The 14574-nt window shown below is 66.4% G+C and overlaps 1 protein-coding gene across 4 annotated transcripts in view; it reads right to left on the bottom strand.

Moving 5' to 3' along the window:
• The window catches only part of ADGRB1 (adhesion G protein-coupled receptor B1), a 66787-nt gene that overhangs the window by 35782 nt on the left and 16431 nt on the right, over window positions 1–14574 (bottom strand). For all 4 annotated transcript variants that reach the window (XM_042923731.1, XM_042923728.1, XM_042923729.1 and 1 more), the window contains 5 exons: window positions 13795–13903; window positions 12513–12656; window positions 11936–12011; window positions 11712–11814; window positions 10875–10918 (listed from right to left, as the gene is read on the bottom strand). In XM_042923731.1, coding sequence (XP_042779665.1) covers window positions 10875–10918; window positions 11712–11814; window positions 11936–12011; window positions 12513–12656; window positions 13795–13903 — 476 coding nt within the window. The remainder of the gene's footprint in view (window positions 1–10874; window positions 10919–11711; window positions 11815–11935; window positions 12012–12512; window positions 12657–13794; window positions 13904–14574) is intronic.

The following is a 14574-nucleotide window of genomic DNA, read 5'->3' as shown; positions in this document are numbered from 1 at the left end:
GGTGGGGGGCCACCACCTCGTCCCTGCGTCCCACGCCAGAGCGCCTCAGAGAAGACAGGCTGTCTCCCATCCGCCACGGGCCTGGTCCCCAGCCTGGCTCAGGCAGCACCCCCAAGGTAGCTCCCCGGGGCCCCAGGGTGGGTGGGAGCCCAAGGGGTGTCAGAGACCCTGGGAGGAGGCTCAGCCTGTGGCCCCTGGCCAGCGCCCAGCCCACGAGGGGGGAATGGGGCAGCCAAGGCCGGTCCCCCCCTTGGGCAGATCCCATCCCGGCCACTCGGAGCTGAGGTGCCCCTCCTGTAAGTGGGCACAGATCCTCACCCAGCACCCTGTTCGGGGAGACACAGGGACACACGGCCCACAGGCCTGGCGCTCTCATGGTATATCAGGGGACGGTGATGGGGAGGGTGTGCAGAGAGCCCCCACCCCCACCCCCGTCCACTGCTCCAACCAGGGCATTCGCTGCTGGTTCACGATGCCTCCTGCCAGCCCACGAAGCAGCTCTGTTACAGGACTGTGCCCAGCAGGGTCCCCTGGGGTTTGATGGGCTAATTCGCACCAGAGTGTAAATGACTCACGGGTGTCCTCCCACACAACAGGAAGAAGGGAAGAAGCCAGAGTGGCACAGCGCAGCCGGATGGGGCAACAGGGAGCGGGCAAAGTGTCTCTGCAGGTGGGGGCTCCTAGGGGCTCCTCAAGGCTTCTCAGCCTGGCCTCGGAGGTCCTCAACAGCCAGGCCTCGACTTGTGCTCCCCAAACCGACTATGCCAGGCCCAGGCCCTGCTAAAGGACGCCTCACCCATCAGGAGGCCCACCTCCCACCTCTGCCTCTTGACTTTTGAGCCATAGATCAAGGCTCCTGCTGAGTCTCCTCCTCCAGGGAGCCTGCCGGGATAGCCTATGAATTCCTGAGCATTGTGCCTGACCCCTCCTTTGGGTCCTGCCCTGCTTCTGTGCTGAGACTCCCCTCCTGGGTCCTACCTCACCCAGCAACCAGAGCTCATCATGACTCCCAAGCCCCCTGGGCCCGGCAGGAACTGCTGATGACCCAGAACACAGAGAACACAGCTGCCCTCTTCTGCTTCCAGGCCTTGGTTGTGGCCGGTGCCTCTGATCACATGTCCTCCCGTCCCCTGGCTGACTCACTTGGTCCTCCAGGAGTCCCCAGAGCCCCTGCTGCCTCTGGGAGGTCTCCATGAGCGCCCCCGCCCCTTCCGTGCCCAGCCCCTGTCCGCTGCCAGCTTGTGGGAACCAGCAGGGTTGGCTGAATCTGCTGCCCCGGGGCTTGGCCCACATCAGCCCCATCCTGTCTTGGTTCAGGGCCTGGGAACAACACCCGTGGTCCTGAGGGGACCCCGGTGTCTGTGACCCGTAGACCCAGGGGGATGGACACCCGCCTGACCTGGGTCTTGCTAAGTGAGCCGCCAGGCCCTCAGGCCCGTGCTCCTGCCTGTGGGGCCGCCTCTCCTGGTGCTGACAGCGTCTGGGCCTCGTGGCTACAGCACCCGTGGCCGCTCTGGTTCCTCACGACGCCTGGTGCCGGCCTCCCTGCTCCCTCCTGGCGCAGCGGGCCCGCCTGCCCCGGAAACGCGGCTCTCCCCACGGTCTGGACTCTCATCCTCACCCCCTCCACCCACCCAGGCGACCAGGGTCCCCGGAGAGGCCGGGACCCTGGGCTCCCCAGCCCTGCAAGAAAGTGATCGGGCCTCAGAGGCCAGGCTCTGTTCCCCAGAGCGCCGACCCCGTTCCCCTCCCTGGCCCCTCCCAGGTTGGAGACCGCCACCCTAGAGGTCCTACCTGAGCCTGTCGCTTCCCTCAGAACTTTCCCTGGTGCTCATCCAGCCAAGCCGTCCATCATGTCACCTGCCCCTGCCAACCGAGGGGCCACTGCCCTGACACCCAGCCCCGCTCATGCTCCAACCACGGGCTCCTTCGCTGGTCATTCGGGAAGCGTCTCCCCGGCCTGTGTGTGCGGGCCCTGAGCTGAGTGTCCCCTGAGTGCGACAGATCCCAAACCCGGCCACCCGCCGCAGCCAGCCCCGGTCACCTCCAAGATGCCCTCACCGCTGCCCCCACCCTACCAGCAACATCGCCACGTCACCGCCACGTCGCCGCCACGCTATTTCCAGCCACGCCGTCCACGTGCATGGGGCTGCCACCGCCGTGGGGCATGAGAATGACGCCATCACACGGCCACCGGGGCCATTGCCACCGCCAGCAGCAGCATCGAAGCCGTGGATGCCACCGTATCTGTCCCCTCCGCGACAGCGTCAGTCCCGCCACACCCGCGACCGCCGGCCGTCCAGCCCCCGCGGCCACCGTCACCACCCGCCGCCCACAGCCGCACCACCAAGAGCGCACTCGTCACCACCACGGTCACCGCGCGGCTGTGCCCGCACGGTCCCCGGTGTCACCTCCACCGTTAGCATCACCATCACGCCCGCCATCACTGCCTCAGAACCAGCTGCACGACTAGCACCAAGAGGGACGCTGGCTCGCCACCCCCGTCACCGACACGCAACGGCGTCTCCTCGGCACCCGCCGCATCCGGGGCGCTGCGGAGGCGGAACCCTCACGTCCCGCCAGCCAGGACAGAGCGTGCGAAGGCGGCCAACCCCGGGCCCCACGCCGTCCCCGGGGCCTGCCCCTGACCCCACCTTCCAGGGAATCACCTGACTCCCAAAGGCCCGTGATTCAGGCCACCTCACGGCCGTCCCACCACTCCCACTTCTAAGGGCCTCTGCAGCGAGGCGTAGAAAGGAGGGCGGACAGCCACGGCCCCTGGCCGACCACCTGGGAGTCCTTCCCGGGCCTGCCCCGCATGTGGCCGGCCCACGGGCAGGCGAGCAGGCAGTCACCGCCCCCCAGGGCCACCAGCAGGGGCATGAGGCCAGGGCTCCCCGGGAAGTGGGACTAAGACCTTCCTGCCACAGAAAACGAACAGTTGCGTCCCGGCAGAGGGAAGCAAGTGTCTCACGGGAGGAAGGTCACCTCCCAAGTCCACCCCATGGCACGGACGCCTGCCTCAGTTCCTTTGTACGTGCTGCACCGGGGCCCAGAGAGCCTCTGCCACCCGCCTCCGGGTTTTGCGCCCAGCCCAGGAGCCCCCTACCGGGAAGCCTGTCCCCCACCGGTTTGGCCCCTCGCCCCGGCCCCCCCCCGAGGGCACGTGCTGTCCCCACAGGGCACCGTGCCAGCTAGTGACACTAGCCCCCTGGAGTAGGCTAAGGATGGCACCTACTCACCGGTTATTTCCCGGCCCCACAATCTGTGCTCGACACACATCACCTCGCTTCAGAGCTGTAGCAACCCGTTTACAGATGTGGAAACTGAGGCTTAAGGAGACGAAAGGCTCGTCCACGGCGACCCCATTAGTAAGAAATGGGGCCGAGATTTGAGTCCAAGCTGCGGCAGATCAGACGCCTGCCCCCTGCCCCCCGTTAGCTGCTGTGTCGTGGTAGGACCCTGGTGGGCACCCCAGACACGTGGGCGTGGGCAGGGATGGATGCCCACGCAGGGCAGCCGGTGGTGTGGGTGGGCCTGGGAGGCCGTAGAGAGCGGGGCTCCCAGGAGGAGGAAGGAGACTGGGCTCCAGCGGGAGGCGGCAGGATGGGGTCTGGGCAGCGGGCAGCCCCCAACCCTGACCCCTCCCCCGGGGAGGATGATGTGGGGCCGCAGGGCTAGTGGGGTGAGCCTCACTGTGAATGCAGAGTCTCGGCAGGGCACGCGTGGAGGGACAGAGGGACGGATGAACGGAGCCCCGCTAGGAGCACCCTAGAGCAACTGTGTGCTCGTCAGGCCCAGGCCCTCCCCAGAGCCCCCTGCTCTGTCCCCACACGCACCCCTTCCTGCGCCAGCATGGCCCCACAAGGCAGCTCCCCTTTCACCCCGAGGCACCCACCCCTCCAGCCCAGGGTCCTAGCGCCAGCACGGCTTCCTGTGGGCCCACCCCCTCCTCCCCGAGGGTGACTCCGGGCCCCTTTTCCTCACTCCCCACCTGCCCCCAAGGCAGGGCCTGGCACGGGCTCAAGGAGCAGGGCCTGTGGGGTGGGGGTGCTGAGGGAAACGGCCCCGCCTGGTCCCGGGCCCCTCTTCCAAGGCCTCTGGCTGCTCGGTCACGTGACCAGGGACAGGCAAGGTGGTTGACTCAATCTGCACCCACAGCCGCCCTATCTCCCACCCCTACAGGCCTCCCACCCCAGCCAGCCACGTGCCACCCAGTGTGACCCCACTCTACCAGGCAGATCCCGTGAGCCCCGGGGCCTGCCCTCCCTGACTTGCCACCTTGGCCCCCCTCCCCTTCGCTACGCTCACCGGGCCGCCTGCGGGTGTGGAGACGCTAGACGACGGACAAAGGGGGACCCGGTCACAGCTGGACACAGCCCGGCAGGAGGCTCGCGGGCCCTGACCCTTCTTCCAGGAAAGGCCCCCACCCCCAGATGCCCCCTCCACGCCAACGCCCGCGGGTCCTCGAGCACGTGTCTGCCACCCCCACGGTGCCCCCGGCAGGTTCCGCCCCTTCCCCTGCGGAAGCCCCTCTCCAGACACGCCTCACCAGCACTGTCACCGGCCGAGCAGCAGCTGGCAGTGCTTTTCCTCGCAGAGAAAGAAAGGAGAGCAGGGGAGGGGGCTGGGGGAGGGGGCGGGCCAGGGGAGGGCTGGGGCCAGGGCCAGCTCTGGGCCTCCACTGGCAGTTTCCACCCTCTGCCGTCGCCTGGGAGGCGCCTGGTGGGGGCTGGGGGCTGGTGGGCACTCATCTTGTCCATCGCACGGTCAAGGCAACTGAGGCCTGGGCTTGCGTGGCCAGTGTGAGCAGAGCCAGGGATTCCTGAGCTGGAGGGAGGGGCCATCCTGGCCAGCCAGCCGTGGCTATTGGATGCCCACAGACCCCCAGTCGTTGGGACAAGCAGGTCCAAGAGGACCCCCAGTGGGGACAACTTGGAGCCGTGTCAAGGGCAAGCTCAGGTCCTTTGACCCTGCCCTCCCGGGAGGGCCCCTCTCACCCTATATGTGAGAGTGGGATGGGGGTGGGCTCACCCGGGTGGATATCCTATTGGGTGGGTGCTACGGGGGCACCTTGATGGCAGGACGTTGTCACCGAAGTCAGACCACGCTGGGCAGATTGGATGCAGGAAAGATGTGTTCAGGGAATGAATGAGTGAATGAATGAATGAATGAATGGACAAATTTCCAGTCCCCTGAGGATGAGGGGACCCCCTTCAATGGGGCACATGCCAGCAGCCTCCTCTGTTCACCTCCTGAGGATCCCTGGCAGGGGAAACTCTTGGGCAGCAGAGGAGACCCTGCCCTGGGGCGGGGCCCACATCCTGCAAGGGGAGAGGCAACCAGGAAGCGGGAGCTCGGGGACCCTCGGACTTGCTGCTAACTGGGGTCTGAGCTGGGAAGTGGTGGACAGGAGTGCGGGTGTAGGAAAATGGGCAGGAAGGTCTCTGAGCCTCTCAGAGCAGGCGGCGTTTGAGGCAAAAGCAGAGCTGGGCACAGATGGGCTGAGAGTCCCGGCTGCCCCGAGGGGGGGGCCGTGAGGGGGCCCGTGGGGTGCAGAGCAGTGGCTGGGGCAGCCGGGCTGTGAGCCGGGGTGCAGGACACTGGAGCTGTCGGTGGGCCACGACCTGGGGACCTGTCCGCCCCCTCCAGCTCCCGGCCCTGCAAGGAGACTCAGCAGCCCCTTCGGGAGAGGGCAGGCCCACAGGAGGGCCCCGCCAGCCCCCTACCCCCCAAGAACAAAGTCGGGGGAGACTCAGAGGAGGGAAGGGCACTGGGGAAGGGGCTGGGCAGAGTCCAGGGCTGCGGAGGGTGGGTGGTTTTGCCATCCCCTCCCATCTCCCCCCTGCCTGCCTCCTCTGCTCCCATCAGAAACCAGCCTTCGTGGGAGGAATCCATCTGGGAACCAGCCGCTGACAACGACCCGGGGGCCCTGCCAACTCTCCCTTCCGCTTGCCCCCCCCCCCCCCCCCCCCCCCCCCCGCGGCCTGCCCCTCACTGCTCTCTCCAAGGAAACCAAGGATGGGCGCAAGGCTCTTAAAGGGACCAGGACACACACAGGTGCAGGGACCCCAGGGAAGGGGCCGGGCCCCGGGGCCTGAGTATCCCTGTGTGGCAGGGCCGGGGAGGGGCAGGGGCTGGGGCTGCAGCACAGACCGGCATGGGCCGAGGGGGGGCCCTCGCTTGTCAGACAGCACCCTGGGTCTGCCTCCCCGGCAGACCGAGAGCTTGTGTGCGCAAACGAGGCACATCGGAAGAGCCTGCAGTGGGGTCAGGTTTTAAGACAGGAGCCCCACGGAGCGTGCAGGACGCCGGCCTCTTGGCCAGCCTGTTCCAGTGTCCACCGTGCCGGCTCAGGTGGCAGAGAGTAAGGGTGCCAAGAGCCACTGCACGAGGGAACCCCCAACCCGGTGGGATTCCCAGAGCCTCCAGGGCCGATGTGAGCATGGGTCCCGGAGCTGGGGGCGCGGTGGGAGTGGCCCCCGGCCCTTCCCGAGGCCCCTGCGTGGCAGGCCCCCAGCAGACACCCCCAAACGCTGGCGTCGCAGGAGGAGCCCTCTCGGAGAGCCCCTGCCCCCGGCCGGCACGCTGGGCCTCAGCGTACCACAAGCAGGTCAGGGCAAAGCCCACGTTCTCCGAGGATCCCACCAGCTCTGACTCTCCCGCTCTAAGTCAGCGACGGCCGAGGAGGACAGCGGCAGCTGGCTCAGGAGCACAGGCCCCAGGTCCCAGGAGGTGCTCCGGGCCTTCGCGAGCCCCCGTCACCCCCCGGCCCGCCCATCCCGCGCTCATCGGAGTCCTGAACGGAGCTCTGCGAGAACCCCTCTCTCTCCCTAACACACCCACTCCGCAGGCCCTCGCTGCTGCCGGGGCCGGGCCGGCGGAGGGCTGCGGGGGACGGCCCCGAGCCACGCTGCCGGCTGAGGTCCCGGAGTGGGCGATCGGGGTCTTTGGCGGGGAGGGCGGGATTCGGCCACATGACTGGGGCTGCTGGGGCAAGGGGGACTCCAGGGGTCGGTCAGGGCCCATGTTTACAGAGACGTCAGGCGTGGGCGTCGAGCCTTCGTGTGGAAGTGTGTGTAGCTGGGGGCGAGGCAGGTGGAGCGTCTGTACTGTGGGTGGAACCCTCTGACTCATTTTTTCTAAGACAAGCGAGTCACATGGTCAACTGTCGCATGTGTCTGGAGGAGGCGGTGGCCCTGCAAGCACATGACACACGTTTTGTTATATGTGCACAGGCATGAGTGATTTCAGATAAGACACAGGGGCAGGGCTCAGAGCGACCAGGGTCAGGGCTCAGCACGCGAGCAGGGTCAGGGCTCAGAGGGTGACCGGAATCAGGGCCCGGAGCGTGACCAGGGCTCAGGGCTCAGAGTGTGACCAGGGTCAGGGCTCAGAGGGTGACCAGGGGTCAGGGTTCAGAATGACCAGGGTTAGGGCTCAGAGCGACCAGGGTCAGGGCTCAGCACGTGAGCAGGGTCAGGGCTCGGAGTGTGACCAGGGTCAAGGCTCAGTGTTTGATGAAAGTCAGGGCTCAGCAGGTGACCCGTGTTAAGGCTCTATCTGTGATCAGGGCCGGGCTCAGTCTTGGATCGAGAAATCACTCTCTCTCAGCTGTGGCCACTGGCTCCCTCTCCCCCAGGCCCCCACCCACAATCCTGCAGATGCCTGGCACTCTTTCTCATCCCGCCTGCACACACAGGTCCACGCCGGCACAGACTCAATTCCTGGGCACACGGGTGGGAGCGGACCGGGGCCCCTGCCCCTGGACCCTGTTTCAGGTCACCTAGGAAAACCTGGGCTCTCGCGAGCCCACTCACGTGGTGAGGAGCCGCCCACCCGACATGGAAGGAGAAGGTGTCCGGGGCAGAGCAGAGGGGGACCCGGGGGACAGAGCCAGCTCCCTCCAACCCCCACCCCCCAGCCTCTGACCCTCCCCCGTGGGCCCCGGCTGCCCAGTCCTGGATCAGACGCCTCAGCTCCCCACCCCGAGCCTTCAGCTGAGTCACGGGCCTCTAGGAGGCTCGGCTTCCTCAGAGGTGACAGGCACCGTCACCCAGGGCTCCCAGGGCCGTGCCCAGGACCAAACAGGGAGCCGTGTGCAAATGCCGTCCTTGGGGCCCTGGGCCCCCGGGCACAGATGTGATCCCAAGCATCCAGAGGTGACCAGGGATGGGTGGGGCATGTTGGAGCAGTGGGCAGGCACCCCCACAGCTGAAGGAGGACGGGCAGGTGGAGTTCACGGCCAGAGTGAGAAGTGGGGACCTGGCCACAGTGCTCTCCCCACTCCCACCCAGCTCCTCCCCGTGAGCGGGCAGACTCTGGCCACAGGATGGGAAGCCGGGGCTCCGGGAGTGGGGGGGTCTGCCCCAGGCCGCACAGCCACACGGTCCTCCTTGGCTGCACGAGGGCCCCCGGGACAGTGAACTGGACATACTCTGGGCTGGCCTGACCTCCCACAGCCTGCTGTCCAGGAAGGGCGAAGGGGATGAATCCCACCAGTCTGGAAAGTAATTTACTTCCCAGAGCTTAAAACTGTCCAGGGACTGGACGCCAAGGAAACAATCAGAAATGTGGGTGCAGCTGTCCGAGAGGGTGCGGTGTTTGTCCGGAGAAAGCGGGAGGCCCCTCCAGCGGGGGTCAGTCAGGTGCCCCGGGGGCTGCAGGTGGCCTCTCAACAGCCCCTGGGGAGCAGGCTTCTAGCTGTGGGCAGGGGCCAGGCGCCATGGACTTGAAGTCACAGCACAACCCCACCGCCTGCAGACGTAAGGCTCTGGGGGCTGGGGGGGGCGGCGCAGGCCTGTGGGCCCCACCTCAGTCCAGTCAGACACAAGAGGCTGTGCTGCTTGTAAAACTCGGAGAAAAGCAGTGGGACAACGACCAGAGCCAGAGTGCCAACTCGCCAGGGCTACAGGTGACCCAGCCCCCACTCAGGCCTGTCCCCACGCCCCAGGCCCAGGGCAGGAAAGGCCGGTGACGTCTGCCGAGTGGCCCTGCACGCCCCCAGAGCAGAGACCTTGCGTGGCCTGTCCCTTTTGCCAAAATGCCTCTCTCCAGGCACCCACATGCACATGCTGTGTCAGGCCTCTGCTCAAACATCATCTCCTCAGAGAGGCTTCCCCACCTGCCACCAGATCCGTCTGGCTTTGCTCCTTGGCATGTGGCATGACCTGACATTTTCATAGGAATCGATACATTCCTGCTTTGCCGTCCGTCCTCATTGGAGACAGGACAAGAGGACAAGGCTGAGGATACAGCAGTGTCTTTTCCATGGTCAGTAATCACTGGAGGATGGATGGGTGCATAGGTGGATGGATAGGGATAGATAGATGGGGATAGTTGGATGGAGGGATGGATGCATGGATGGATGGTGGATGGATAGATGGATGGATGGATTGATAGGGTGGATGGCTGGCTGGATGGATGGGGATAGATGGGTGGGTGGGTGGATGGATAGATAGATGGCAGTGGATGGATGGATGGATGGAAGGATGGATGGATGGATAGATTCGGATGGATGGATGGGTGGACGGATGGATGGGGCTGGCTGGCTGGCTGGCTGGATGGATGGATGGGTGGATGGGTGGGTGGATGGGTGGATGGGTGGGTGGATGGGTGGATGTGTGGATGGATGGATGGATGGATGGGGTGGATGGATGGATGCTGGATGGATAGATGGATGGATGGATTGATAGGGGTGGATGGATGGATGGATGGATGGGGATAGATGGGTGGGTGGGTGGATGGATAGATAGATGGCGATGGATGGATGGATGGATGGATGGATAGATTGGGATGGATGGATGGATGGATGGATAGGTGGATGGATGGATGGATGGATGGATGGATGGGGTGGATGGATGGATGGATGGATGGGGTGGATGGATGGATGGTGGATGGATGGATGGGGATAGATGGGTGGGTGGGTGGATGGATAGATAGATGGCAGTGGATGGATGGATGGATGGATGGATGGATGAATGGTGCATGGATAGATGGACGGATGGATTGATAGGGGTGGATGGAGGGATGGATGGATGGATGGATAGATGGATAGATGGATTGATAGGGGTGGATGGATGGATGGATGGATGGTGATACCATCTCGACAACTTCCATAGTTCCTGACAACCACTGCCACAAACTGGCACCACCCTGTCTGTTTTCCAGCCACCTGCTCTTCCTGGCCACACCTCACGTGCCACCTGTACCTTCCAAATTCCATGTTTTTGCTCAAGTTATGCTTCTGCGTCCCCTCCTCTGCCAGGCAAACCTGTCTTACTTTAGTGTCAGCTCCTCCGGGAGGCTTCCTGACCTCCCAGGACACACATTTATCACCACACCGCCCAGAGCACAAGGGATCACCGCACATACCCCCAGGCGCAGGGGACCAGGCTGCACACACTCATGCTCCTGGCCGGCCTAGGGCAGGGGTGCAGGGGAGCCTAAGAGAAGGTGGTGCCAGGGCTGAGAGAGGCGGGTGGTGGCGGTGTCATCCAACTTCCTGACCATACCCTCCCCAGCAGGGGAGGCCTAGCTGCCCCCAGGCTCACCTGGCCCACCGGGATCCAGCCACCAAGCTCTCTCCCGCACCATGTGCCCCCAGTTCCGACCCTCCTCTGGAGGCTGCTCCCTCTCTGGGGCCTTTGCACAAACTCTTCCCCGGGAGGGCTGGGAGGCAGGCTGGGGTGGGGGGGGCTCCAAGCTGCCTCAGAGCCAGACCTGGGCAGTGGGGGATCATTCAAGACAGACGGACGGGAGGACACGGCCTCCAACCTGAAACCGCAGCCCTCCCCTGCGGGTCAGCGCCCGCCCCCCCCCGCCCCGGTCCACCCTGGAGGCCCCCCCAGGCCACAACGTCCACGTGAACTTACACATCTGTCTCGTCCCACAGGATACAGGTCTGGTTGGTGGTGCCCTGGGGGAGAGAGAGGAGTCAGGGTCATGTGCCCACCCTCCAGGCCCCACCCAAGGTCACTGCTGGGACCCACCCCAGGCATGGTAGGCGGGTGCTGGGACTGTGCGATTGCCCCAAGAGGTGGAGTTTGAGGAGGAGGACACTGAGGCCCAGAGTGGGGAAGGGACTGGCCCGGCCCCCAAGCCCAGCTGCATGGCCTTGAGCAGCTCTTGTCCCCTCTCTGAGCAGCTCCCGGCAGCAATGGCTGCGGTCCGTGTCTGGGTGCCCAGGCGGCCAGCCCAGCTTAATACAAATGGTGGAAGAGGGAGACCCCTTCCCAGGGGCCCTGAGGGGTAAGCGAGCAGGAATGAGCAAACGCGCCTGTCCTGCGGGCCTGGTGTGCCAGCACTGGGACCACGGAGGTGAGAGCGGCAGGGTCCGGGGCCCTCGTGAGGGTGGTGCGCTCTAAGCACTGGTGGTAATTGCTCGGTTCTCAGCCAAGCCTCTAGCTCACATCTGATAAGGGAGAGAGCCCAGGCACAGAGAGGTTGAGCAACTTGCCCAAGGCCACACAGTGGGAAAGAGCAGGGCTGCAGGAGAGGACTGAAACCTGTCTCCCACACAAGCTCGCTGTGTGAGCCTGGGCAAATCGCTATACGTCTCTGAGCTGCAGTTTCTCCTCCCTCGTTCAGGGATCAAAGCGGCTCTCCCGCGAGGCGGACAGGAGACCCAAGGAGGCCGTGGGATCCCCCTGGGATCAGGTGGGAGGAATCAGGCACGCGTACACAGATGTACACGCGTCAAGGGCACTCACGTTATACACGTGGGCAAACTCGATCTCCAAGGGCGTGAGCAGGGAGCGAGGCGGGGGCTTCACGGTCACCGAGATGACCTTGGAGTTCAGCACAGTCGTGTTCCTGGGGCAGAGCCAGCAGGCCGCGTCAGCGAGCCTTCCCTGAGACCCAGGCCCACCCCGGAACGCCCCCCGCAGGCCCGCACCCCTCGCTCGGCCCATCCCTCCCAGGCTGGGCCCCTCACCTCTGCAGGGCCAGGAAGCTGCCCAGGTTTCTGTAGAGCACGGTGCCCACCACGAACACAGATGAGTCGTCAGCCTCTGGAAGAGGGCGCCGCGGTCACCTCTCCCGGCCGCCCCCGCCTGGACCTTGCTCCGGCGAGGGAAGTGTGTGTCCCCAGGCGGAGGCCCGGGCTCCTGGGTCATGTCCACCCCCATCACGCGCACAGCGCTGCAGTCGGAGAGCTGGGGTGGCTGCCTAGGTCCCTCTAAGTGACCCCCGAGGGCCTGGGGGGGCGGGGCGGGCAGGGCGGGCCTCCCGTCCCAGGAGCCAGAGTGGCAGCTGTGGACCTCCAGGCGGACCCCTCCCCTCCCTGCGGTGAAGGTCCCTGGTCCATTCAGCAAGGGTTGTCTGGGAGCCTCCAAATGCAGGAAGGGCAGGGAGGGCTTCCCGGAGGAGGTGCGACCTCAGGAACACGGAGAGGAAACGACCACTGGCCTGGTCCTTGAGGTGGCAGGCCAGACTCCAGAAGGAACCTCCCGGGGCGGGGGGGGGCGGTGAGTCTCCCGTGAGGGCCCCTCCCGCAGCCTGGGGCCCCTCACCTGCCAGCCCCGTGGAGAAGACACTCTTGGACACGGTGACCCTGTCCTCCGGCACCTTGGCCCAGTCGCCCGTGGCCCGCCAGCCCTTCATGGGGAAGCTGATGTCTGTGGCTCCGCTGGCCGGGAGCTTGTGGATGCTCAGGACTGGGCGGAGGGGACGGCCAGAGACACGGGGACGGACGGACAGAGGCGGAGGCCAGTTACATGACAGGGGCCTTGGCCCTGGGGAGCTCCCGGCTCAGAGCGGGCACCAACAGGGGCAGCTTTCCCGCCTTGTCCGAGCCCTCAGACAGCCCCCACCTCCCGCCCCAGCGGGAGCCCCCCGCCACTGTGAGGACCCAGGCTTGGATGTGGCCCCCAGGGCCCCGGGAGGGGTCGAAGGCGGCTTCTGCAGTCAGGCCTGCAGCCACGAAGGGGTGCCCGGGGGGCCGGGTCCCCTAGGGGCCCCCCTTCTTCCCTGGGAGGCTGGAGCCCGGGTCCCCTCCCTACGGGCTCTACAGGAGGGGTAGGAAGAGACCCCACCTCACAGGGCATCCCTGGGGGCCGCATGGCACACCCGGGACGGGGGTGCGGGGGTCCCGGTGTCTCCAAGTCCCCTTCACCCCGGCCCACTGGTGTCGGCTGGACGCCCGCTCCCCTCACCCCGCACCCCGGGGCCGGGTCGGGGCCCGTGCGGAGCTGCCCTCGGCGGGTGTGGGGTGAAGGGGGAGGGCCTCCGGGGCCAACGGCCTCCGCCACGGCGCCCGGACGCCTGGGCCTTCGCCCACCTCCGGGCCCGTCCCCCGACAGACACCCACCCCCGCGGCCAGTTCACACGTCCGTCCGTGCCTTTGTTCACATGGGGCCCCCTGCCCGCGCGCCCGTGCCCCTCCAGGCCTGGCTACCTGCCTGGGCCCTCCTTCGCCTGTGGGGCCAACTCTGGGGACCAGGGCGTCTTCCCTCCATGAGGACGTGGGGACAGATGGGGCCCACTCTCTGAGTGCGCAGTCCATGGAGTATGGGGTGTGTAGGTATACGAGGTGCGTGGGGGTTGGGGTGCAGAAGGTGTGTGGGCATGTGGATATGAGGCGCCTGCGTGTGAGGCGTGTGGGGTGTGAGGCGCGTAGGGGTGTGCAGGTGTGAGGCGTGAGGGGTGACGACGGGCAGGGCTGCGGCTGCGAGCACAGCTCCCGATACCCCTCAGGCGGTCAGGGGCGCGGGGCCGCCTGCGTGAGGGCCGCAGGGAGGCTGCCGGGCCCGTCCCCGTAGACGAGGGGACGCAGGCGGGAGGGCCGGGGCTCACCCAGGTTGTCTGTGACCTGGTACGCGTCCCGCAAGTCCTTCATGCGGAAGCCGATGACGTCCACAAAGTCCTCCACCAGCCGGAAGAGCTCCTTGGCGTTGGGGCCCATCTGGGGACCGGGGGGGGGGGTGGCGGGGGGCCCAGAGCAAAATGAGGGTGTCCCGGAACACCCCGCGCCCGGCCCGGGTCACACCCTCCCGTCCATTCGCTCCCGCATCGGTGGCCCCCTCTCCGGGGTCCCGGTGCTCCTTTCCCGGTGCCCGGACGCTCCAGACCCGACTCTGGAAGCAGAGCGGGGCGTCCGAGCAGCCAGCACCTCTGCACCAGCACCTCTGAGCACCCAGCACTTCTGAGCACCGGCACCGTTCTGTGGAGTGGAACCTTGAGCCCGGGGGAGGGGGCTGCCGTGCTGGCGGGCAGGGGTCCAGCCCGGGGAGACCGGAGGGGTCCCCGGACACCCACGCCCCCCGCGCTGACTACTGTCCCGGGGTCAGTCCAGGAGGAAGGGAGGCTGACCCTGTCCCGGTGGCCCTGACTCGCGCCACGTGGCCCACACGTTTTCCCACGCCCGCCACCGAGCCCACGAGGTGAGCTACCGTCCCCTGGCGGATGGGGAGACGGAAGCTGGGCGGGAATCAGCTTCCTCAAAGTCATGCCGGTGCAGAGGCCGTGCTGGGACGGGAACCCAGGCCACCACCCTCCGCCCCGCTAGCCCGGGCCCCAGGGAGGGAGGAGACACGCCCGTGCCCACCCTGCTGCCGTGACCGCGGGGCCCAGACT

The sequence above is a fragment of the Panthera leo genome, chromosome F2 (genome assembly GCF_018350215.1).
Source record: "Panthera leo isolate Ple1 chromosome F2, P.leo_Ple1_pat1.1, whole genome shotgun sequence".
Lineage (NCBI taxonomy): Eukaryota > Metazoa > Chordata > Mammalia > Carnivora > Felidae > Panthera > Panthera leo.
The sequence above is the reverse complement of the archived record's forward strand: the minus strand, read 5'-3'. Positions and strand labels throughout refer to the sequence as shown.